At 32.2% G+C, this 26,932-nt stretch overlaps 1 protein-coding gene across 2 annotated transcripts in view; it reads left to right on the top strand.

Moving 5' to 3' along the window:
- Window positions 1-2,216: 2,216 nt before the first annotated feature.
- Window positions 2,217-26,932, top strand: part of LOC118193465 (nucleoporin NDC1-like) — a 79,879-nt gene continuing 55,163 nt past the window's right edge. Inside the window, exons 1-9 of one of the 2 annotated variants that reach the window (XM_035364567.2) lie at window positions 2,217-3,232; window positions 3,343-3,466; window positions 16,247-16,348; window positions 16,633-16,801; window positions 20,565-20,688; window positions 24,131-24,239; window positions 24,364-24,409; window positions 24,566-24,692; window positions 25,120-25,209. In XM_035364567.2, coding sequence (XP_035220458.2) covers window positions 3,164-3,232; window positions 3,343-3,466; window positions 16,247-16,348; window positions 16,633-16,801; window positions 20,565-20,688; window positions 24,131-24,239; window positions 24,364-24,409; window positions 24,566-24,692; window positions 25,120-25,209 — 960 coding nt within the window. In that variant the 5' untranslated portion in view covers window positions 2,217-3,163. The remainder of the gene's footprint in view (window positions 3,233-3,342; window positions 3,467-16,246; window positions 16,349-16,632; window positions 16,802-20,564; window positions 20,689-24,130; window positions 24,240-24,363; window positions 24,410-24,565; window positions 24,693-25,119; window positions 25,210-26,932) is intronic. The other variant, XM_035364561.2, reaches the window with a different exon arrangement.

Below are 26,932 nucleotides of genomic sequence, written 5' to 3'. Positions count from 1 at the left end.
CCACTCATGCGCATTGAATTGTCAATTTCGGAAACGTCATTTGAACAAAATTGAAAAGAACGAATCCTAAGTGACTTGTAGTGAGTCACTACGTTGGCGTACTTTATTATTTTCTAAGCGTTGGCAACTTCCAAAATATTGGAAAGTGAAATGTGTTCCTTTTCTTACATATATAGAATAGAAGGAACACATTTCCTTTATTTATGTATGTATAAAAAATGGCAGATTTTTATGTTCGCAATGTCTACCGTTTTCCTGAATGATTGGAATAGTTTAAATGATTGATTTGGGGGGGGGGACTAAAATCTTGCTTACATTTTGTACTTCTCAGAATACACTTAGATTCAAAGATGTGTTTTGCCCAATCAAGATTTTTTAATTCATTCCTCTTTGACATTTTTTGTCTGAGAAAAGGTAATAAAATTAGATTATTTCTAGGTAGAACGTTTAGATATGAAATAAGTTAAAAGCGATAAAATAAACTATGAAATGAAAACTAATCATATAATACTGGTTCTTAACAATTTTCGGCGTAAAATGGTTGTACCCGGGCTGATTGTGCGCATGCGCTAACGTAGGTCGTGCAAATAGACTCTTATTAGTGACTACTCGCACCGTCGATGCGATGAGCCACAGCGAAAAGTATCATAGCTGTCTCCCTAGAGGAAGTACGTCACCGGAAGACAACCATATTCTGATCTCACAATGAGCTGTTTCTCCCTTGTTTGGTGTCAAGGCTGTTCTCCGACGAATATCCGAGGCCTGCTTTATATTTAAAGAAATTAAATAATGAAGAACCTGCACGAATGTACGTATGTAAACAACGGTACCTATAGACATCAAATTTTGAATAACGTAGTCCTCCACTCGAATACGGGCATCTGAAAGCACAAATTTGGAATTTGTTTTATTATCGATTTCATAGTTTGTAAAACTTTAACGAGTTTTGATTAACAAACTCAAGGATTTCAAAGCGAGTAATGGTAACATTCTACGGAGGGAAACTTTTTATCTCCAGCGCTCAAGAGGCATATATCTAGTTAAAAAATTAAATAACACTTTAAACTTGATCAAAATCCTCTCCCACCCAACCCAAGGAATGAGAACAAAAAACTTATTAAAGGTCATCCAGCGGATCATAATTCCCCAGCTCATATACGGATGTGAAATCAGGTGGGGAGAATCTCTCTCCTCCCAAAATAAGTATGATATATAGAGATCAATAAAGCGATTATAAAATCCTTAGGGGTAGGACATTTTGCTCCCAAAGATGTTATAAGGTGAACTGCAGCTATTCCACGTTACAATAAGATAAAAAAATGGCAAAGAGCATTATCCATCATAAATCAAAAATTTCGCGGAGCCGCCCACTTTTTACCCGCCCTAGAGGTGGAAGGTTTAAGAAAGAAAGGGTTTAAGGGTAGTTCTTTACAGCTATGAATCTAAATGGATTTTAGGTAGTAACGTTGTTCGCCAAAAGAAACTGGTTCCGCCTTGGATAAACTTTAGCAAGTTTTGTAATACGATATAAAGAATCTTTACGATTTCGTCACTGATTACGCTCTTTTTATGAAAAATTTGACTGCGGGTTTCAAAGCAGAAAACGTATGGGGCTCAGACGGTTCCAAAAACTTGGACAGAACCGGATTTTAAATCACAAATCTACAAAATACCGTGAACAGAGCCATCAAGATTGAAAGAAACGCCTCTATATACACCGCCGAAGTTTCAGCAATTAGATACACTTTGAAATATCTAGCTAACCTTTCCGAAGCGACGATAATTTTCACTGACTGCCTTGGGGCAGTAGAAGCCATTGCTTCCTTCGAAGATTCAAATAACAACATAATTGAGAATATTCGATGTGAAATTTACAAAAGTATGCCAAATATTAAGATTATAATTTGCTGGATACCTGGTCACAAATGCATCGAGATCAACGAAAGGGCAGATTTTTTGGCAGAAAAGGCAGTTAATTCCCGCAATACTCCGATCAATCCTATCTGTGACGTTCCGACAGATACTTCAACTTCTATTCATGAGATGGCGCCACGTGTAAAATCCAATCGGAGCAGCAAAGCGACGTCATTACTCACTCAGACTTCTCGTCAGACAACTGTACGCGACGGTAGCATGAACTGTGTTCCGAGCTCTGCGTTGATCTCTGCAATGTAATTTAAATTGTAATTTAGTACTTAATATATTCTTTTGTTATAGGAGATTGTCTACTCTTATTTTCTTTAATTATATCATGCATTAAGCATACGACCACCAAATATCCATGGCAGGATATCGAAAAGGAAATTAAACAAAACAAGGAGGGGTAACTTGAAACTATCTGGCAGAATGCGAAGCATTATTGTCATTTTAAAAATGTCTTTAACACCAAATACTTGAATATTAATTGGCCCGACTCAAGGAAAATGGAATGTTAAATTAACAAAATCCTCACTCGAATTATCCTCACGAACTACCTTAAATTGAAGTTAAAACTTTCAAGCACTTCTTTATGCGTAAATTGCCAAGTACGAGATGATTTTGAGCACAGACTGAATGAGTGTCAAAAATACAATCATCTAAGGAACTATATCGCCAAATTCTGCTATAAAGAGGACATTCAATACTTCCTTCCTGCAGAATTAGTAAACAATTCCAATCTAAGAATTCCGAAGTTCGGCCGCCAACTTCTTCTAACTTACCGAGCCTCACGGAATGGAGGAAACGGCGTTCGCCAAAGTCCTCATCTCCTTTCTTCTTGCTTAAAAGCAAGACTGCTACGGATCTCCTGCGCGGAATTGTGTTTCGGAAATTCTAAAGATATGCTCATTTTAAAATTATTTTGCGACATAGCTATTGAACTGAATTTTATGGTTTAAGTACAAAGAACATGATATTTAATAAATAAAGATAACACACAAAACGTTAAAAAAACGCCCCTTTGGACGTAATTTTAAATCTGAAACCTTTAGATTTTTTTTATATTTCTTTTTTCGAGTGCTTTCATTTTAAACCATGTATTCCAATTCTTGTTTAATAAACTGACCGCTCCTGGTTTCTGGGGTAGAAGGGTGACAACTAAACTTTAGAAGAACATATATTTAAATCTGAATTTGTGCGCGGAAGTGATATTCATGATTTCGAGAAAATTTATATTAATTTTTATATGTTGCTTTTAGCTAAGGAACATATCAGTTCTTCTTTGAATATTCTTAACATGTGGTTTAAAGATGAGGTAAGTAAAAGCTTATTATGAATATTTCTGCTTAAGAGACACTTTACACAGTTTCAAATAATTTTTCTTTAATACTAGGATACCTAATGTTTCATATGTATTTATTTCAGGTAGTTTTACCGAGGTTTGTTAAAAGTTTCTTTTGGATGATTGTTATACAAGAAATTTATATTGGTGCTCTAACACTGCTCCTTCTAGTAGATTTGTCTGGTTATCCCATATCTGGATTTATTGGTAAGTTTCGAGATTTTGATGTCCGCAGATAAAAATAAAAGTTATTTCTCGACTCTACATTTTGCAATAAAAATTAAATATATCAGTTCTCCAATTAATGATTTAGTGCCCTAAATATCAAAATGCTTATGATTAATATACACATATTTTGCTTAGATTATAATGGAAGTTATTTTGATTTAAGATCTTATATTATATTGGTCTTTTAAATATAATTCAAGTGTGTTCCATAACATTTTGATGGCTTTAAATTAAGCAAGTGTTTTATTTGAGTAATACTGAATTGTTAAAAGCACATGTTTCAATTTTATTATAAGCTGTTCAGACATTCAGGTTATAATTGCATTCATGTAAATTAAAATATGTATGTGTTAACTGTTTAGATCTGCACTGGTTGTATAACATGTGCTTTTATTCATATGTAATTTCATTTTATAAAATTAATTTTTTCATTCATTTGGACAGGATGCTCATCAAAATGCAATAAAAAATTTATTTATTTTTTAATTTTGAGCACTTTTATATTTAGCTGTAAGAATGATCATTTACTTAGCAGGGTATCTGAAATTTTAACAATTGAGTGAATGGAAGCATTTTTTTTTAATGCATTGTTTGTTATTTCATATTTTAGACTACATCACATACATATGCACATGCTCACACATACACCAAAAAAAAAAAAAAAAAAAAAAAAAACACGGAGGACAATGAAATGCTTTTTTTTTTATGTCTGATCACAAAATTAATGTTGCCCCCGGCTAATCTTTGGAATATGATAATAGGCAGTTTGGTGACATTTTGGTAAGGTGATAAAGATTACTGGTAAAAGTTTAGAATTGGGTGCCCCTTGTTTATTGGCGATTCTTTCTTGACGCCAAGATCGGTGCCAGGAAGTCACAATTTCAAGATGGCCGCTACACAAAACCAAAATAAGAAGTCAAAGAATTGCATAAGATCTGTGTCCATGTACACATCGATCTGTTTTTACTTAAAAAACATCCTAGAATTGCACAAACTAGGCATTGCGCACTGCCTTAAATATGTCCATGTACACATCAATCTATTTCCATTTAAATGAAATCGGGAAGCTAAAACAAAGTTAAAACTATCGTGGTAACCAGAAGTGAGGTTTCATCGCCAAAATTTAAAAAAAAAAAAAAAAAAAAATGTTGCCAATCAAAGGGGCACCCAATTCTACACTAAAGCCAGGTTACTAGGTAGGGAACGACTCCGATATGCGCCCTCAAGTCGCCAAATATTTTTGGCGAGAAACTCCACACTGCCATATTGCTATCTAAATTTTTTGCCTACATTTCGAACTTTAAGCCTAAAATGTCTCCAAAAACACGCCACATTTTGAACATACAATTTAAACTAAAAATCCGAAACAAAAACAAAAGAAGTTCTTGCTGCCTCCTCTTCGACACGGATGTGTAGGGGAAGGAGGCTAGCCAGCATTAATCGCATCTGAAGAGGTCATGCGGTAGGCTCTGGTGATACCCAATGCAAAGGGTCTTTGAATGGTAGAAAGGTGTTTAATTTTCCTGCTTTGCATTGGGTGAGCCCATACTGCTGCTGCATAAGTGACTATCTTTTCCACCACTGTGGTGAAGAGGACCTTCTGAATATGAGGATTGAGGCCCCATTTGTGGCCATGAAATAATCGCATTTGCTTCGCTATTGTCACTGTTCTAATTTTGATGTCCTGGATGTGTGGTATCCAGGTCATCTTGTGGTCGAACGTAAGGCCCAGATATTTTAGTTGATTGACTATTTGTATTCTCTGATTGTTGATCTTAATGGTTGGTCTTCTTGAAAGAGAACCTCCCTTTTTAGGTATTAATAACACTTTGGATTTGTGCTCTGCAATTTTCAGTTTAAGGTTGTCACATAGGGAGTAGAATTGTGGGCACACTTCGTTACTGTGAGTCTCTAATTCTCTTCGGGTTCGACCTTTCACTATTAACGCTGCTTCGTCTTCGTAGGCGTAGATCTGGGTGTGCGCTGGCCATGTAGCTGTTAAGACTTCGTTGAAAGTTAGATTCCACAACACTTATCCAAAGAAAAATGAAAACAATTGTCACAATAGATGAAGCATGGGTGTATTTAAATGATTGTAACAAAAAAAGAGCCATTTATTATGATAAAAGAGGAGAAAAAATTTAAGTACATGGTTCAAAGAATCGAAAGAAAGTTTTTCTAAGGGATTCATGATTGTTGTTGGTTTTTCTAATAATGGCAAGTTAAAAATAAAGAGAGTGCAAAAAAAATGTCAAGATTAACTCCAACTACTATCAAGAACATATTTTATCGCCAATTTTTCTGAATGAAATACCATCGCTTTACCCACAGTGCCATCAATCTGTGAGATTCCATGAGGACAAAGCTAGCAGTCACACATCAAAATCCACTGTAAATTTCCTAAAAGAAATGGAACAAAAAACTGGTATCAAGGCCATACCCTTCACTGATATCCCTACTAAATTTCCCGATGTGTCACCTATGGATTTTTGTGCTTTCAGACTTTTAAAAATTGCATTATCCAGACGTTGTCCCCAAACCCTAACAGGACTCTGGAAAGCTGTTCGGGAGGAATAGGATAGAATATCTCTTCTGCCACTTCAAAAGGCATTATTATCCTGGAAATTGTGGTGTCGAAAGATAGTTCAGAATAAGGGATGTCAAATAGAACATTTAAAACATAAGAATTTTATGTAATTTAGTTTTGTGAATACGATATACATCGTCTAAAAAATGTGTGAACAGCCTCTGTAGAAAGTTTAAAAGTTTGTTTAGAAGTTTATAAACCCAGTCTTTTAACTGGTTTTATTTTTTGTCTTGAGCAAGACACAGGAACAGTTTCAGTATTAAGCTCAGGATTTTCAGCTACTACTTCCGGTACCTTCTGAGGTTCCAAAACGACTTGTTCGTAGTTTGGTGTCAACTCCAAAGGGATTGGCCTTATATGTTTCCCTTTTCAGTTCGCAGTTTCACAAGTCTGATGATTCCATCTTTTCCTATAAAGACTTCTCCCTAGCAGCCAATGGAGCCTTTTTTATCATCTGTACCAATTAATGCCACCTACATTTATTTTATCTTCTCTTGTTAACTGAAGAAAGGAGGAAACTCAGATACTCCCTTTTAAATCTAAGTTTTAGATTTTCACGAACCTTTTGAATATGTCCCCCATTTCAAAACAATATTAGTCTTTTCAATTTGATCCAAATCAGGAACATCATTTAATGGAATATCCTGAAGAAACATTGAGGGGGTCAAGGTCTTCAGCTCTTGGTCCTCGGTTATGCAAGTTAATGGTCTGCTATTCATGACATTCACATTTACAGACGAGAGTCTGCAGTTCCTCATAAGTCAAACAGGATTGCCCAAGATTTTTTTCTTAAAAGATCTTCAAAATTTCAATCAAGCGTTCCCAGAAGCCTTCCCTCCATGGAGAGGAGGGTGGGTTAATTTTCCAACGAATTTCATTGACTCTAAATTCACTTTCAATTGTAGTCCAATCTAATTGTTTCAGAGCGTTGTTTAGACCTGTAAAATTTGTACCACTGTCTGAATACATCACAGAAATTTGTCCTCTTCTGGCTATAAACCTATGCATAGCTTGAATGAAGTCATTAGTACTAAGTGAAGGTATTAGCTCAAGATGGACAGCTCTAAAATACGGTGCAAGTAAAAAGTAGTATCCACACCTTTTGTTTAAATTTAGTCAACAGAGGTCCATCTATACTACACCCAAAACTTGAAAAACTGCTGCTACTTCTGTTCGGTCTTTTGGAAAAGGCGGAAAAGGTACTTCAAACCGTTTCACCTTTTGCATTTTACATGTTAAGCATTCTTTTATAACACTCCGGACAGTTCTTTTCCCTTTCACTATCCAAAATCTTTCCTTTAAAATAGTCAGTAGAGTTAATGTTTCAGCATGTTTGTTAACAATATGTTCTTGGGCTATAAATCTTCTCACTGCCAGGTGTTTCGATGGTAGAATTATTGGAGAAATAAAATCTTTCAATTCTTCATTTATCAATCTAGACTTCAATCGTAAAATTCCTTCTTCATCTTCAAATATTAGAAGACCTTTCAAAATTTGTCGTGTTTCTTCATTGGAGTAACATTCCTTTTGTATTACACAGAAAATAATCCTTTGTGCATTTAACAATTCTTCATTTTTAAATTCTGTACAGTTCTTTAGTCTTTGGCCTTTGGTTGAAAATGCAGTATCCAAGCCATAACTCTAATCATCTTTGAAAATCTAGAGAATCTTTTTTGGCTAACTGCAGTGAAATTGACTCTAGCTCTGTGTTACTAGCAAAGATGACTGACTTTCGTTTCTCTATCTCTACTTCCTTCTCGTTAATATTTACAGCTGATTTTGGCCACTGCTCCTTCGAATTCTTCAACCAGGCTGGCCTTGCCACCACTAGCGTTTCTGAAGTTGCTTAGGTCCACAACCTCTTGATAAAATGTCTGCTGGATTCTGTTCAGTGGAAGTATGGAACCAATCTTCTGAAGTTGTTAATTTTCTAATCTCACTTATTGTATTTGTAACTAATACTGACCACTGTTCTCGACTAGTTATCCACACCAGAACTGTGGAAGAATCTGTCCAAAAGTAAGTCTTGATGTTGGGAAGTTTCAGAGCTTTCTTCACAGAACTAAACTACCTAGTGCCTATGGTAGTGGCCATTAATTCAAGACGAGGTATAGTAATAGTCTTCGTTGGAGTTATTTGTAATTTTGCTTGAAGTAATTGAACAGTCACTGAACCCATACTGTATTTGCTTTTTAAGAAAATGCATGCCACATAAGCTGTCTTACTGGCATCGATAAAAATATGGGTACTTAAATTTGATTCCTTCTTCACACCTAACCATATGGGAAGTTTTATATTTTTGAAGTATTTCAGTCATTTTCTCCATTTTAGAAATTTCTTCTTTATTTCATCATTCACTCCATCATCCCATGATTCTTCGCTTTTCCAAGTAGCTTGCAGCAAAATCTTAGGCTGAATAATAACAGGTGCAAGGAAACCTATAGGATCAAATGCTCGACTAACCAGTTGAAGTATTTTCCTTTTAGTAACCTTTTGTCTTTCTCAAATTTCAAAGATTCGGTGTCTATTTCTAAGGTATCTAAATCTTTTTCCCAAACCAGTCTTAATACCGGTGGTGTTATACTTTCTGAAAATGCAGGAATGGCAGAACTTTCCCATCCTCCGAGCTCAAACATTCCTTCTTTCATTACATCAGTTGCAGATTCGATAAATATTTCTAGTTCGGCATTATTTTGTACACTAGTTACGCAATTATAGCATAAAACCTACCTTGTAATCTTTTAAGAAATTCTTCAGAATATTTTTCTTTCTAAGATTCTTTGGATAAATAATGGTCAATAACTGCCATCAGCAAAAATGGACTACAAGTAATGCCAAATACCACACGGGTGTGACGAAATGTCTTCATTCTACCATCATCATCATACCAAAGAAATCATAAAAACTCTTAGTCTCTTTCATTTAGAGAACTCTGTGAAAAAGCTCTTCTGATGTCTGAAATCATACCAATTTCATGTAAGCAAAATCTCGCTAGAATAGAAGGAATAGTTTCAATCAAATTAATTCCAGTCTCTAAGCAATCATTTAGATGGATAGAATCTAAGCAATTATTCATGGCTTATTAGGAAGCTTTGTCGAAGCATCAAAAACAGGTCTTATTTTCATGGAAGATAGTGAGGACGTTTCTTTAATGACTGGACGATGTGGGAGGTAATGAGCAACGGGTAAAGACAACTCCTTTTGGGTAACTTCTTCAATCACTCCTTCCTGCAGCCATTCATCAAAGACTTCATGATACTTTTTACTATATCTGATTTTTTCCATCTTTTTCATAGCAGATTCGAGTCTTTTTCAAAGATGGTCATAATTGTCAGGTAAGACTGCATGCTCAATTTTCCAAGGCATATTAACCTTGAATGTACCATTTTCTATTTAACGAACTGTTTCTTGGAAATGAACCATAACAGCTCTTCTTGACTCTTCTTTAGTTTTTTATTCAACAGGATCTCAGATACCCAATAATTCTAAGTCCCATAGCAATGAAATAGGCAAGTCTTCTTGAGATAACATAGAAACTATAGTCATATTTACATTGTGCTGGTGTTCGGATTGAGGTACTTTACCCATCATAGTCCAACCCAATTTTGTTTCTATAGCCACTAAACCTGTTGTTAGTTCTTTTCATGTGCCAGTAAATAACTTCCCTGCAATGTCTGCCCCTAACAATACTTCAATATGGCCTGGATTCCCTTGGGTGTCAGTTAAGCGTATTTCTTTCTTTTCCAATTCGCAAATCCAAGAATCGTATCTTATGCTAGAAATATCATTACAAATAACAGCAACTAATTTACATGAATAATTACCATCAAGGCTACTCAAATAAATCTTGTAACATTTATATTTATAACTTTCAGTTTTCATTCCGCCAAATAAAGAGTGACTAAATTCTTCGTCCCATTGTAAGTCAAAACCCATTTCTTCTGCAGTAGACTTTAAAACATAACCTTTTGAGCTTCCTGTATCAATCATTAATCTAACTTTAAGCCTTTTATGCTTATCTCTATGTTTACAACCAGGGTTTGAAGGAAAACTTCATTCATAGCATGTGAATGCAAAGAATCAATTCTCTTCTTTTTTTCTCATCATTTTCCTGGTCATGCACTTCACTAGACTTATTATATTCAAGACTAGGACAAAAAAATTTCAAATGTCTTTTTGAACAGATCTGACACTTAACATTTGATCAACACTGGTTACTGAGGTGACCTTTAAAACCAAGCATATTCTGCATAAACCTTTCTTTTTAACCACAGACATTTTTTCATCTAATGGAATATAAAATGTTTTTTACAATTATGTGTTTCATAACCTTGTAAACAAAACGAACAAGAAGGTATTGCTTCATGATTCATCCAATCTGACGCAGAAGGAAGTTGCCAAGTGCTTACAATCAGACACAGAAAATATCCGCTCAGCTTAATTTATTTTTTCTCCTGACTAAACTTCGCTTTTCAGAAATTCAATTATTGCATCAAGACTCAAGTTGTTTTGTTCAGATTCAGTAATTTTTCGTTTTCTTTCAAATGATTGCAATAAATGAATAGGAATAGCACTTTTCACAAGAGAATATAAAATTGTTCCACACTAATCAGTTGCTACACCAAGACTGCTCAGGGCTCTAAGTTGTGTTGAAAGTTTGTTATACAAACTACTACTCGAAGAATCCTGCTTCTTTTTCGCTGCATTATCCAAAAAAAGTTTTATTAACTCTCGAACAATAAAAATCAGAACAATAAAGTTCTTTACGGCCAAATCTCTCAGTGAGACTTTCTATAGCCAAAGGATAATTTTGGTTTGTCACAGGAAAAGATTCTACAATATTTCTAGCTTCTGATTTAATTTCTGTTGACTGTATCAAATAATGGAATTTGTCTGCATTCGTTAATTTATTATTTTCATGTATGTTTTTAAACTTCCAGAACGTAAGCCAATTTTTTAAATCAACTTCGAAATTATAAAGTTCTACTTTCGGTAGGCATTGGCACAAAGCTTTACATGTATTTTGATCATTAACTAATATCTGGTTACTCTCTGACAGTGTATTTTGGATTTCATTTAATTTACTCTTAATATTATCGAGAAATTGTTCCGATTTTAACTGTATCCTAACCGCATTTTCCCGATAGTCCTCTACTATTTCAAATTCTTTATCATCAGTTATAGTGGCACAGCTTCAGTATAGTCCACCCAAAATTTTAACCAAAAATATTGCCAAGAGCAGCAACAAATGATATGATGTAGTAACCCATGCTATTTGCCAAACGCAATGTAAACAAGAGGATGAATTATAGTAGTCAGTTACATTTATTCAGTTTCAATACAAATTACCGAGATATCCATTTACTCATAGTTAAATGCATGTGCCACAATGTATTCTTACTTTTCTGCCATAGCTTCTCTTAAAATTTATCTCGTGCTGCATTGCACGGGGAAATACATTTTTTAATTAGAATTTTACTAAAAATTTCACCAATTTTACTACTAATTTTACTATTTAAACACAAAATTCGTAACACTATTTTCGGCGATTGTTTAATGCTCAGATATTGTGGAGAATACTGTTTTGAAGATCAGATTTTTGCGTTTAGTTATGGATTGCTCTAAACCTGCTGTTAGTGATGTTGTAATTAAGTATCAAGAGATTTTAAGGGGAAATTTAAGGTGGGAGTTTTCAAACAAGTGTAAAAGTCTGGGAAATCCAGGCATTCCAAACAGATATTTTATGTATGAATTAACATGAGCGTATGAACTTTTTAGAGGATTTTTGGGTACTTACGTATTATCGCAACCAGGTTGCCGCTATTTGTCAGTTTGAGTAAAAAAGTATGAATAGAAAGAAAATCTACATTTATTAATTACAGATAATTTTTAATACAGTTTTTTATATTATTTTGTTTTAAAATATAAAATAGCAATTAAACCCTTCCGGTTTCGAATTTGAATAAGTTGCAGAATTATTTTTTCGGCGGAAATCTTTTGGTTATTGCTTTTAGCACTGATTGAAAACCGTATTCGCCATAACCATGTACACGTCGACTTATTTTTACTTAAAAAAACATCCTAGAATTTCACAAAAATGGCATTGCGCACACTCTTGACTTTATCCATGTACACTGCTATTTTCTCATAAATTACAAAAATTTGCACGAAAATGCAGGAAAATTTTGTGAATCTCCACATGCTCTTTTTACAAAACTACGTATAACACGTAGGGTTGCCGTAAATAGGGTCGCCAAATTTGGGAATTTATGCGAATTTTGGCCTGGTTGCGTTAGTACGTAAGTACCGATTTTTGATGTATTGTGGATTATTGAAGGATAAAACTTAGGGAAAATGTAAGATACCATGCAAAGGTATCTTACATTTGGGAAAGCCAAGCAAAGGGGAGATTTTCCTGCATTGTTTTTAAAATTACATCCTTTTAACCTTAATCATTTTCATTAATCATTCCTTAGTATTTTTTTCTTTTAAAATTGTGTATAATAGTCATAAATTTATTTCTATTATCCACGATTTCTGGTAAAATCAAGATGGCCGCCATTTTTGAAACACGGAGCTTCGTCAAAAATCTGGATGGCAACCATGTTTCAAACCAACGTATTTCATGTGCTTTAGCGCCAAAACAAATTCGCCAAACATTGAAGGTGGACTATACTGAAGCTGTTCCATTATAGTATCAAAATAAGCACTGCGCGTCAATTCTAATGTTTCTGCCTTTTTCTTGAACAAATAAAACACATTTCTGCTTTTTCATAATCAAGATTAATATCATTTAGAAGTTCATCTAGCCTTTTATATGCTTTAGTAAAAGCTGAACGTTGCACAGTTTTGTTTCTTTTCATCACTTCCATTTTGTTTTAAAAGTTTTAAAATATTCAGAAACAAATTAGGCTAGAATAGTATTTTAAACTTCAGTAAAACAATAACCAATAACTTCAAAACAGAAGTATAAGGTTATCAATTTACCCTATCTATTCTTTCATCCGACATGTTTCCAACAAACACGCTCACCCGGGGGCACCAAAAATGTCGTGAACATCATTGTGAGTTTAAGCAAAAATAATGAGCGGTTTGTTAAAAATTAGATTATATGAAAGATCTTTTAATATATAGCATTTTAATACTATTTAACACAGTGTAATAGGTTACTATTTAGCACAGTGTAATAGGTTCATTTTACAATATGTAACATCCACAATATAACATTACTACGGAGTTCGGTCATCCATCTTTCTGAACAACAATCGCTTTCTCGTTGCCATTCCATAACAGAGAAACTTACCTTTCATCCTTTGATCGTGACGTGACAACACTCTTACGATGCATCAGTGCCTGTAGCACATGTTCCAATTGCTGCAAGTAGAGGCCTGCCGTGATGGTTTGCCCCACTGGCAGGGGCTCATAGTGCACCACTTGACGTCTAGTCAACCAGATACAGATAATGATCTTGCATGGGAGGAGAGAAGGTCTTGCAGTGTGAAGCAGAGGGTCCTGTAGTGGCATCCAATGTTTGGAATGCCTGGGTGCGTCATACTGGACCCAGTTTTCATCACTGGTGAGTACTTGATCAAATATGGATACATTGCATGTAGAAACAGTATTGTACCAGATGGCGCTGTGTGCGCTTGAATTCTTCGGACTAGTGCAGAACCTTGATGATTGCGAAAGATGTAACACCATCACGAAACATTAACCAAAGTTTATATGTGCTTCTTTTTGTTGTAAATGTATTTAATTGTGTCATCAATGAAATATAGAGAAAATGATAAAAGGTGAGAATGCGTCTGACAGGTAAGTGAGATTTCTTTACATTTTGATTTGAATTGAGTTTTAGCGACAAAGAATGTATATGCGTGTTTACATTGCAGTGCCGAGTAAGCAATGACAAACAGGCAGCGACACGCTGTTGCTTGTTTGCATCAGATAGTGTGTGGGGTATCCACTTGCTCAGCTTGTATGCCTTTCCTTATGCGGTGCAAATTGAGTCTGATCGTCACTCTCTGTGGCTGCTTTCGGGGCCTCATTCACTAAGAGACATATCCCCTGGCCTGAACTTCTGGAACCATTGCTTAGCGGTTCATTCGTTAATAGCATCATAACTGAAGGCCTGGCAAATTCGGTGACCTGATTGTGCTACTTACAGGCCCACATTAAAATCGTACAGCAAACAACTCTGAACAAGCGCCTTTGACACGTCCATTTCAAATAGTCGCTGTGGGAGTTGTATTTGAAGTACCAATGCGACGTGCTTTTATACTCTTGGTCAATGTCCAGACTCCCATCCTAACCACTTCATCACCAAGTTTGGTGACTATTTTTATGTTGGAGTTCACTCTTTCAATGTCATATCAGAAAAGGCAAGAACTTTTCTGGTTACCTTGTATTTATGAGATTAGACTTTTAAAGACATTACATTAATTGATATTTATGAGATTAGACTTTTAAAAAGACATGACATTGATTGATATTAATGTGATTAATTACTTGTTATATAAAGGGCAAAAGGAATTTGTAAAGCTATGTAGCTATTCAAACTTAAAACTCGAGTTTTCACAAAAATCCTTGATGAATTTTAGATCAGAGTTAGAACTAGATTTCTCACTATTTTTGAAATGGCATTAAGTTTTCTCTCATTCAGCCCCACATATTTTTATAAAACTACTTTTTCAGCTTGAACTCTAATTAAAACCAAATATCGCTCAATGTTGAAACATGTTGAAGATGCTTTATGTCCAGCAGTGTGGAATACCGTATCAACATTTAATTTGTTATGCAGCAGAAAACAAACAAGTCTGCTTCATTAGAATTTTCTTTAATTTTTGTTTGCTTAAAATAAATTCTAAAATTACTTTTTTATATGTATATTGTTTATCAAAGGAGTAAATTATTTATGGGGTGATATTTATTTTCCTATCTTTAATTTATATTTAATATCTGGGGTTGTGAAAAAAATTTCAGTGATAAAAAGGGGTCATGAGGGAAAAAGAGTTTAAGAAGCTCTGCTGTAAAATATGTGTAAAATATCTTGTGCTGTATCTCATTCCTGTATAAATATGTGTAGAATGTTGTGGGGAGATTTCTTTTGGCATCTCCACACCCACTCCATGCCATCAGCTGAAAAGAGCATTTACACACATTAGACAAATAGGTAGATATAGTACTACCATACTAACTGTATAGCTGCATACTAGTTTTGGAGACATCTGGGAAGACAGAGCTGAAGATCTCCTACCCCTTCTTCTGTCAACAAACCTCCCGAAAGAGCATTTGAGTACTCTTCTGTTATCAGGACCGAATTGAGAAAGGTATGTATGTATGTGTTCATGTATAGGTGTACATATGTATATGTGTATTTACACAGGGTGATTCGCTACCAGACTGACAAACTTGCAGGGTGTGTAGGAAGTACAAAGATGGCTGGGAATCGCATAGGAATGCAGGGTCGCAAATGCCGTAATTGCAAGCTATTGTGCAAAGAAACAGAGAAAAAGAACAGAAATAAGCAACATATAAATGGGACAGAAAACATTTTATTAAAAGGTTGTACTACAACAGGTTTTCGAAATTATGAGCTGCGGCCTTCTGGGAGGCTTGAAAGCAATGCTGCATGGAATTCTGTATGTTCTGGAAGATTCCTGGATAGCATATAATCCAGAGAATTTTATACAAGCATACATGAGCACATACATCCATCCATACATTTCTGAATCCGGTCTCCAGATAAAACAGAAGAGTACTCTTCTTTTCTTTTAAGAAAAGTTTCACAGTTTGTTTTAATAAGGATCTCTCAGTTTTTAATGGTTTTGTCAATCGCTCCGGCATCAAAATGCTATAGGTAAAGTATTTTTCTTCATCGATAGTATTCATTTCAGTTGTTTAGTGCAAAATAATGTTTTGGTGATGATGTATCTATTGTTTCTTTGAGAAATTGTATGTGGATTATCTGTTACTCAGTACGGTATTCATGAACTGTAAGAAAAATTACACATATAGAATACCTCAGATGACTAGCAATTTTGGTTTATTGATGTTCTTGGTACATGAATGATTTTTTATGTGCATATGTATGTAGAGTATATTGAATAGTTACAATATTTATTGTGGCTGATATTTAAAATTTTAGTAATTTTACAATTTTTTTTATTGATTAGGCTGGTTGCTAGGTTTCTTTCATTGGAAAACGTTTTTGTATCAACTAATACTTAGTTTAACAACAGTAGCATTTGGTTTATTGAATATGCGATTCTATACTGGTAAGTTTATTTTATATATAATTAGAAATTCAAAATGGAAGCATTTTAACTACATTTGGCAATTTTACATATTTTTAAATTTTAGTAAAAGAAAGGCCTTTAAAAATTCATAATTATTTTAATGTTATTAATAATAAATAAATGATAATTCATCTGTAATTTAAACCATCTGTAATATAAAAATAGAATATAATATTGATTTACATTGAGTGTAATTATTGAAAATCTTTAAGTTGAAAATAAGTTGTACTGTACTTCACTTATTTTATTTATTTTCTTTTCAGTGGAAAAACATATAAGTTCTACAAGATTTGAAAAAATTTGTAAGTCTTTGAGTCCACACTGTTTGCAGCACTTTTTTGCAACAGCAGTACTTGGAGGCATTGTTGCTTATTACTGCAATGCAGTTTTTTATAATTTTTATATACAGCATAAAACTTTCATTGGATCATGGTAGGTATTAAATATGCCACGATACATTAATGTAATATGTGTATAATATTATATATAATGTTAAACAAAAAAATATAAAAGAAGTTATTATTATTTAAAGTAATGAATAAGATGTGTATAATATCAAGTAATATTAAACCAAAAAATAAAAATGAGCTAGTATTGGGTCCCCAGCATTTTTGCCTTTAAGAGCACATTCTAGATTATCTGTTGGACGGCAGGCACCGTTTACTTTTTCAAGGTGAGTTTATAGTTGAATAAAGTTACTAATACATGCACATAAAAAAGGAGATCAGTGGTCTCATTTCACTTTGTGCCGGTATCTGTGTTGGATGTAATATCTATTTCATTAAAAATGAGAAAACTTTCACATAGAATTTTATTGAAAACTATAACCTTTTTTTGTGATTGCAGAACAGCGGGCACATGTTAAATGATTGTTGGGTACCATGGTGCCTGCAGACATAGGATTGGAACCCCCGTATTAGTTAAAGTAAGGAATTATGCCCTGATTACACTAAAAGCTGGAAGTAATCTGAGGGTAATTAATACAGAAAAGAAAAGTGTGTGGTGACTGTTGCTGTTGGTTAACTGAGGTTAACCACAGCTTACAATGATAAAACTTGCCTGCCAGCTGGGCATACTGTTACCTAAATGATAACACATTAAAAAAAGATGAAACTAAATAAAACTAAAATGTTTGCAGGTCTTTTTTTCTATTTCCAGAGAGAAAATTTCCTAGCTTTGCCAGCAGGCTGTGTTCAACCTTTATTCAAAATAACATATTACAAAACAAAAAAATGTAAATATTTAAAATAATTTTCTTTTTTCTTTTTTGGGGGGTCAGGGGAAAAGAAATTATTGAAATACAAAAATTTTGAATCTTCTTGATTCTTTTTTGGTGTTTGCAGGCTGCATAATAATGGTAGTATAAGATAAAAAGACTGTATAATGAGCAATCTGTGGGGAAAACTTCTCACAAGACCCGAAAACAATCATACGCTAGAGAAAAATCCCAGCAGAAAACACCCAGCAGTCCATATTTGTAAGTTTTATGAAAGCTACCTAAGCAGTACATATTATATATATGTAATGATTTAGAAGTTGTTTACATAGAAATACATAAATATATGGTTGCAATCATGCTTTAACCCTTTGACGCACGCAATATTATTTTTATAATTTTTTTAACTAAAACTCTAGAAATTGAATATTATGATCCTAGAGACAAATAATATATGAATTTAAAAAAATCTACTCTTGCCCATTGTTCTGGGGTTGGTAGTTGCACTGTGAAACCACCGCGTGTCTAGGACTTGAAACTTACCGAGGTAAGTAGGAAAAAAAAACTTACCTTTCTCTGTGCGTGTTTCCAATAAATGACGAAATTTACGAATTTAAAACAAAATGCATGTAGGAATTGCATAATATATAATATATATATTTTTTACATTATTTTACAAAGTAAATCGTCAGAAAAAATTAAAAAATAAACATTTATGTAATTTTTCTATAGCAGTGAAAGTACCTACGTAATAAGGACGTTTGGCTACATGGATTAAAAAACAATAAGAAGAAAAAAAAACTCAGCGTTTTTTTTTTTTTTTTTTTTTTTTTTTTAAATTTCAAAGAACAAATATTTTTTGTGACATTATTTAAAGCATGTTTTTGTCTTTTTGGTACATGCATGCCCACATCGCACGTTTCGCCACATGTATCTTCTTCTATGAGGTTTCTTCCTTGTGCTACAAAATGTACACTGATTGGATCTAAATATCACTGGTATATGTCCAGCATTATTTAGTTTCTTTTCATCTGGCACATGAAATTTGTGGTTTTTTTTATGTTAATGAGAAGGGGCATGGTCTTTTTGGCTTTGATGCGGATCATTCGTTTCCCATTCATACTTATTTTATTCGTATTTCGTCCCAAAATTTTCAGAAAATATTTTTGATTTCAATAAAACTTTATGTGATTTCTATTTTTAATTACAGCAGAGTATATGTATATTAAATTTAAACCACAGGAAAGAATTTATGAAATCACAATACTAGCTTGGGGAGCAAGTGTGTTGAAGTTGCTGGAAAAGAAAGACCTTTTTACTGGGCAGGTTTATGTATTGTTTAGTAATAAAATAACTCTGTGATTTCAAAACCCCTTATCTATATCCGGGTAAAAATAAACATTCCTATTCGAGAAGCAAGCAAACGCCATTGTGAAGAGCAGTGGTTTCAAGGCGCGACCACCGAGCCTCTAAGAACATTGTGGCACAATGCTCTAGTGGGGCAGTGGTCGCATTCTGAGACCACAAAGCAAATGCCACACATATAGAGGGTTGTTTTTATATATGCAGTTTAATTATTGCTTTTTTTATTGCTTAAGATAGAAATCATGATGTGAGATGAATAACTTTTGAAATTTAAAGTTATTTAAATTAATAAAAAGGAAGTTATTTTGTCTCATTGAAAACGAATTTTAAAAGGCATCCGATTTGAAGGACTAAGACCTAAAACATGTATGATTCTGAAGTCATTTTGTGTTATTTAGAGGTAAAAAATCAGTAATCAATTGATTTTCACTCAAAAATTTCGGAAGGAAGAGGAGAAAAAAATTCAAAAATTGGTGGTTTCAGGGCGCGACCACCGCACGTCAAAGGGTTAACAATAGTACTAATTTAACCTTTTTTTAAAAATTATTCTTGAGAAGCATATTTTTAATATGAATTACACATCGTAATGGGCACAATCTGTGTTTCTCTTCTTGATTACATTTGCGCTTTTTTCACACCTTTATTCAAAATAAAATCGTTGAAATAATTTATTCCAATACAGAAATGAGCAGAAGGTGGCAAACAAGCTGACATCACAGAAATGAGAGAGAGATAATGTAGCATGTTTAACATCAACACTTGGTTAGGAATGATTTAATTTTGTTTCACATGTAATCCTCATTGGCTAATAAAAAGTTTTGGCTCCCAAATTGAAATCTTTATTGGCTGAAGCTTTTATTTAAATGTCTGCTTCATTAGTGTTATGCAAGAATCATGTGACATGGATTCATTTTGAAATTATGTAGTTTAAAGTGATTTATCATTAACAATTGCTGTTTTTAAGGCAGAAAGGTAAAAACCCAAATTAAAATAAGTTAAGGGAGTATTGAAAATTGAAGTTAGAATTTTGCTATACATATTTTTTATTTTACACACACAGATAAAAATATATATGAATCCCATAAATTATATATTTCAAATTCTATATGTTACATATTTAAATCATAAATTTAAATAAAATTTTAAATATGACCTGAATTGCAAATGCAAAGAGCTGTACTTTTTTTTTTATATATGCTGTTTTATATTTGTATTTGTTTTAAACTGCCCTTTTAAATATGTATCATTATTTGAAATTAAATTTTTGAAAAAATTTCTTACATTGTTAAAATTGTAACCAATTAAACAAAATGATATAAAATATGCCATTATGGTGGTAGTTCCTTTCTGATTGTTTATTGTAGGTGTGATGAACCTGAAAAAAGCTCAGTCTAAATTGTTAATAATAAAAATATACTATTTCATCTAAATTTTTGATGCTGTTTCCTTTCAATGTAAAATTTGTGACGAAAAGTATAACTATCAGATAATACTTAAATTAAATTGTGAAATACAGACTAACAAATGTTACTTATGGAAAATAAATTGTATAATGTATATATACCTGTGACTGTGTATAACTCTATATGTGAAACATGTTTTTTCCTTTGTCAGCTTTGTTCTAGATAATGATTTTGAAAACTACTTTGTATATGGTCATGGCTGTTACTCAGGAATCATGTTCAGTTTGAAGTACTTCATCTGCAATCTGTATTTAGTGAAATTTACTCTTGAACAGGTAATAAAATAGCCCCTCAACAAGTTTTTCTCTGTGTGGTGATGTAATTTGGACTGAATTCAGAATTTTTAACTGTTCTAGGGGAACATTAGTATTATGGCATTAAGATAAAGTTTTTTTTTATTTATTTTTTTTTTAATTTTTAGTTTTTAAGAAACATATACAATATATCTTAATTTGCACTGCTTATTTATCACCTCATAATTAACACACAAACTCTAGGAAAAAGGTTTTTTTCTGCAGCATCCTGGGTGAATTTTTTTTTAGCTTATGACACCATATGTTTGGAGGGATAATAATAATACTCACCATGCTTTACTTAGAAAGATTACCATCGGAGAACATTTACAAAAAATCTGTTCATTTTTATCCTTAAAAAGAATGAATGGGGAGGTGAATTGCTGGTAAAATAGAAAGCAGTCCTTTTTCACTTCCTTGTACGAAGTAAAAAGGAAGTATTGTAATCGCGAAAAGTTTCAGGCAGCATATTTCAATGAAAATATCCATTTTGACCACTATCGAATGCAATTTAACGATGTTTTTGCGTGATATCTGTACGTAAGGACAGAATAAAATACTCTTTTCCTTCAAAAAAATTATAAAACTGCTTTAAAATTAATTCTGAAGAGAATTTTTCATGGCGTCTGTACGAACGTATGTACGTACGTATCTCGCATAACTCAAAAACGAGTTGCCTTAAATCGTTTAAATTTTGTATATAGGACTGCTATAAAATGTAGATGTGCACCTCGTATTTTGGTTGCAATTGGCCGCACCAAACGTATATAAATATATTTATACTATATATATATCCACTCTGTTACCTGGCTCAGTGATCTCAGTTTCTTTACTCTTATATGTTTGTAAATTGTACATTTTTTGCTTTAAAAATGATTGAATTATGTTGTTTTTAATCTTCCGGTTAAGGATTTTATGTCTTTAGTAAATCTATGTGCAATATTTTTAGAATTATCAGCAATTTTAAAGTTGTTTAATTGCCACTAAGCCTTTTTTAATGGCGGCCATTGATGTTTACATTTGAAACAGGAGATTAGTGGATTTGTTGCCAATCTAGAGAAACTTAGCTTCACAACAACAAAGATAACGCATTCATTTATTATTGTCAATTAAATCATGCTTAATTCTTTCTGAAATTTTTTCGAGGAAATAAGTGTTTGAGATTTACTTCGTAATTTTTAATATAGATATTTTGAGTTTTTATGTATTTTTGCCTTCTCGCAAAGTGAGAACTGAATTAATTACATGAGAAATACTCAATCGTCTGTGAAAAACTGTTTCTTTTTTGTTTTCTTTGCTTAATTTCTTTTAAACATCATTCTAGCTTTATTATTATTATTGAATAGAACATGTGGCAACGATTAGATAATTCTATTCTTTAAATGATATCAATTTTGTGCATTATGAGTTATAATATGAACGAAATATACAACTGTTATATAATTATTGGATTATATAACAGTTAACTTAGTTTCTGTTATAAAATTATTATATAAGTTAACTGTTATATAATTATTAATACTGTTAAGTGAATCTAGCGTCAAAGTGTCGCTATGGTAAACAAATACTAGAGTGAATTTTAAAGAATTCATTTATTCCATTGTGGTTTATGCGCTGTCGGCGAAGTAGATTTAATTCAATCCAATAAGTTTAAATGAAATGCAAGAAAAAATGCATATAATTTAATATTCCAATACAAGGAAGTCATGTGGTGTACACATCAGATTTTTTAATTTTAATAAAGGAAGTCATTATTATGAAAATAAAAAAATGAAACTGATGTTGAATGTGTTATAGAATAATAAAATTTCTATGACCTGTAACTTGTGCTTGATGATCAGGAAGTAAGAAAACAAAACATTCTTCTAAATTGTCCAAAGATTGGGAAAGCAGAGCAATTCAAGATTTTGAAAAGATTAACTGATAATCTTGTCCCAAGCTTATGAAAATAAATTAATGTTTCAAAAGGAAGCAAATAGTTACAGCCACTAAAAATAAGATGAATGTCCTTGAAAATATTAGTTAACATCAACAGAGAGTTAACAAGTTGAAAAGGAGTAAAGGTCGTCTTCTGTGTAATAAGGAGCTTCAAATAGGTATTTGTTGATCTAAATTTTAATATTACCATTTTCAGTTTTCAGAGCTGTATCAGTGTAATAAGATAAATAAACTTATAATTTTAAGGTAAATCATGCATATTTTTAAATATTAATCATCTTCATATTGTACAAAATTTTGAGAAATTTTAATTCTGTATACAGTAATATCCCAACTTATGCTATCCTGATTTACACAAACTCAAAGTTATATGATTCTTTATATCCCATTCTTCTGGTTTCCCACGCAATGTAGTGTTGTTAGAGATATAAGCATTGTTAGAGAATTTTTTAATTAAAATTTCAAAAGGGAGAAAAAAAACTTAAATGATGTCTAGAAGAAAATTGGTCCATTCTTTTCAAAAGTGAAATGAAAAACAATGCCATGAAGCAATCAAGTCATTAATGTAATAGAAGTTTTTTACCTTGTCAAGCAATTAGATTTGGAAGCTGATAGTGATAGAATCAGCAAATTGTTGGTGAAGAGCAATTATTTATGGAAATGCATGCACATATTGCTACTGAAGAAGCCCGACACCTTGGATCTAATTTGATCAGGAAAATAAATTATAGTTTCAAGCTTGACAGGTCTCTTCAGTTGAGAAAAAAGAGAAAATTTGAAGAACATATACTGTAATGAGGAATGCATTCAGAGCTACAAGACAGGGAATAAAAGAAATATTATGTGGCTATGGAGAAATTTTATGTGGTAAAACAAAAAAAACCTTCGAGTTGTCAGACAAATGTGTTAAATTTTATGAAGCCACTGACTTCAAAATAATTTTCATATAGCACATTTATTTTAATAAAATTTTGTGTATGAAAACTATATTCTTTATTACGTACTTCTTTAATAAGCAAATTTTTTTTTAGCTGTTTGTCCTATTTAACTAAAATTCATTGACTTAATGCATTTATTGTCAGTCACACCTATTGTATAACTTCAGAGTATTACTGGATATATAAATTTCCATTTAGGATAGAGCATTTTTACAGCCATTAAAAATAAGATGAGTATTGTGTTTATTTTATTGTGAATACTGTCTGGTACAAATCTCACAATTTTAACTTTGGAAAATTTTTTTAACATCAATCTAAGAAGGAAATACTAAATAACTTTTGATTATTATTGTACATAAACTTGTCATTCTTTTTGAAATTATATTTGGGTTCAATTTCAAGTAAGGGGAAAATTTTAGTTTTTTTTTTTTTTTTTTTTTTTTTTTAAAGATTTCCAATGTTTATTTATTTCTTAAGATTTATTGTATTACAGTTTATCAAATTAAAGTTTTAGACTGATAGCATTTAATTTTTTTTTTTTAATTTAGGAGTCAAAAGTTCAACAGATCACATCACGCATAACTGAATTGTTAAAAGACTCTGTTACTTGTGTTTTAAAATCAATTCATTGGTACTACCTTTTATTTATTATTTTCAGTAAGTGTTTTTTAAGGAAGGAAATTTATATTTCATTTGCCTTTGAAATAAATATGCACGATAATAAAATTAAATCTATTTCAACTGAATCCTGTTTTTATACATGTGTCTTGTTTCATTTTAGGGCCATTCTTACAAAATATTTTCTCTGTAGTAGGTGTACAAATGAGGTTTGAATTCTTATTTTATTCTAAAACATTTATTTATTTCATTTAGTTCTTAAATTTTACTGGGCTGATATATCTGTGTAACTTAATAAAAGGATCTAAAATATAACTGCTTTTCTTTCACTTTTTTTTTTTTTTTTTTTTTTTTTTTTTTTGTAGCTCAAGTGAATATCTGATATATAGTTTGATCCAACCAAAGTTATTTTTGATATCCTTGATTACTGGAGTTGTAATTTTTTTTAACTGGAGCCTTTATTTGTGCATATTCAATGCATGTGCAGCAGAAGTGAGTCTTGTTTGTTTTTCCTAGATAATTACACAAAAGTCCTTGATTTTATAAACAGTCTAGAAATTATAATGATTTAAAGCAACTTATTACTTTTTTCCTGGACCTTTGCCACAAAGCTGAAATTATTCTTGAAAATTAGTTTTCTAATTTTTCTTCATTCTTGAAAATTGGTTTTCTAATTTTTTCTTGCTACTAGATTTATTTTCAATTATTATGGCTTCAGTATGCATCATGTTAATGATTATAAAAATGTTTATATGTAAAAATTTTCAAGTTTTTTTTATATAATGTTTTGTAATTTTTTCTTTCTATAATAAATGACATGCATTTCATACTAAGATGCTTTGAAATTTGTTACATTTGTTCATTTGATTGCTATCCATAGCAATTTCTGATAGTGTGTGTATTTGTTTTCCTTCTGTAGCGATATGTGTTTGCAATAGATGCTCCTGTAAAAGGTGACAGAAAGCTGTTGAGCAAAGAACTGACATGTTCTGATTTTGATCTACTAAGGGTTAGTATTTCTGTATTGATGACACAATTTTTAGCAAACATAAAATGCATTATCTTGGTTTGGCATTTGAAAAGATAATAGATGTGTTGTCTAGCAATTGGTAGGTAAATTATTTAGGGCATCAAAAATAGTTTTTAATGGGAAAAATGTAATTAAATTAACTTTTATTAGTTAAAAGAAAAATGAGGCTTAATTATTTAGAAGCTCAGATACAAATGATAATACTGTTTGTGAATTTAATATTTATTAAGTTCATGCATGTCTGAAAATAGCTTTTAATTTTATGAGTATTTTTCAGTGTGACAGTTTTTCAGTTAAACAGTACAACATTTAAAGTAACCAAAGTATATACTTGTAATTTTTTTGTTCAAGATTATTAGTCTAAAGGGGCTTTATCCCTGAAGGACTATTGTTTCTGTTTTGCGATTTTGCGTTGAATCACTTTTCAAACTGTTGCCAACAAATGTTAGAGTCCTGCATTATATTTGAAGAAATTAAATAATAAAAAATCTGCATAAATGTATGTATATTTCTCACATAAAACAACGGTACATAGAGCGACCAAATTTTGAATGATGTAATCTTCCTACGAATATGGGCATGTGGAAGACCAAATTTGAAATTAGGAATTTGTTTTATTATCAATTTCATATTTTGTAAAACTTTAAACGAATTTTTTAGAAACAAGCTCGACGATTTATAAAGTGAGCAATGGCAACACGCTACGGGAGGGGGGGACCTTTTTATCTCCATCGCGCTGAACTGTGTATCGGAAATTCTAAAGATATGCTCATTTTAAAATTTTGAGACATTGCTATTGAACTGAATTTTATGGTTTAAGTGCAAATAACATTATATTTAATAAATAAAGAATGTTAAAAAAAAGCCCCTTTGGACGTAATTTAAAATCTGAAACCTTTCAGATTTTTTTTTATGATTATTATTTTTTATCTGCCTCATATGAATCACTCCTAATAAGGGGTCATGTTATCCAAAATGGAATATTTGGCAGGTGCGGCAGTGAGACGTGTGATTTTGAAATCTTCACCCACGATACGAGTCTATTCGTAGCAATCTAAAAGGAAAACAACATGAATTTACAATGCTTGCAATCTTTCATTTATATGCAATAATATATATCTTTCATTTTCTTCACATTTGTAAGATAAATTACAATTTTTTAATGCTCTTTTTTATAGTGTTGTATTCTGTAGTCAGTCTATAGAACTGTTCAGGTACTGATATTTAATTTGATAACTAGTTGTTATAAGTTTTAATTTCAGTGCAAACTTATTCTTTCATGTATAATTCATTAGCGTCTGATAGTTTAAATCAATTATATTTAGGTACTTGCATATTATTGCAATTACCTGAGAAGTTTCCAAATTTTTAGTACATTCCAAAATCTAGGAACCATGCATACAACCATTCTTCAAGCAACCATGTTAATAACAGTCCTTCATTAAAGAAACATCACCATTTTATTATGTGTTGTATCTGTTGTGTTTTAAGTTCCAGCACTTTTTATTGACAAATCGGGGTATGTTTTGCCAAATTCAATTTGAATACATGCTGTTGCAAAATTTGCCAGCAGTGAAAGGAACTGCAATAAACTTTCTGCGGGAACACAGTATTTTGCTTCAAATCAATAAACAGTATTTTGCTTTTCAGTTAAAAGGGAAAAAATTGTTTTAATCTATTGTTCTAATATCCCAAATCTATG

Source organism: Stegodyphus dumicola, chromosome 4 (assembly GCF_044657685.1).
Source record: "Stegodyphus dumicola isolate Sdum_Otavi_A_Nest chromosome 4, ASM4465768v1".
NCBI classification, from domain to species: Eukaryota; Metazoa; Arthropoda; class Arachnida; order Araneae; family Eresidae; genus Stegodyphus; species Stegodyphus dumicola.
Note: the sequence above shows the minus strand (reverse complement) of the source record. Positions and strands in the feature narration are given on the sequence as shown.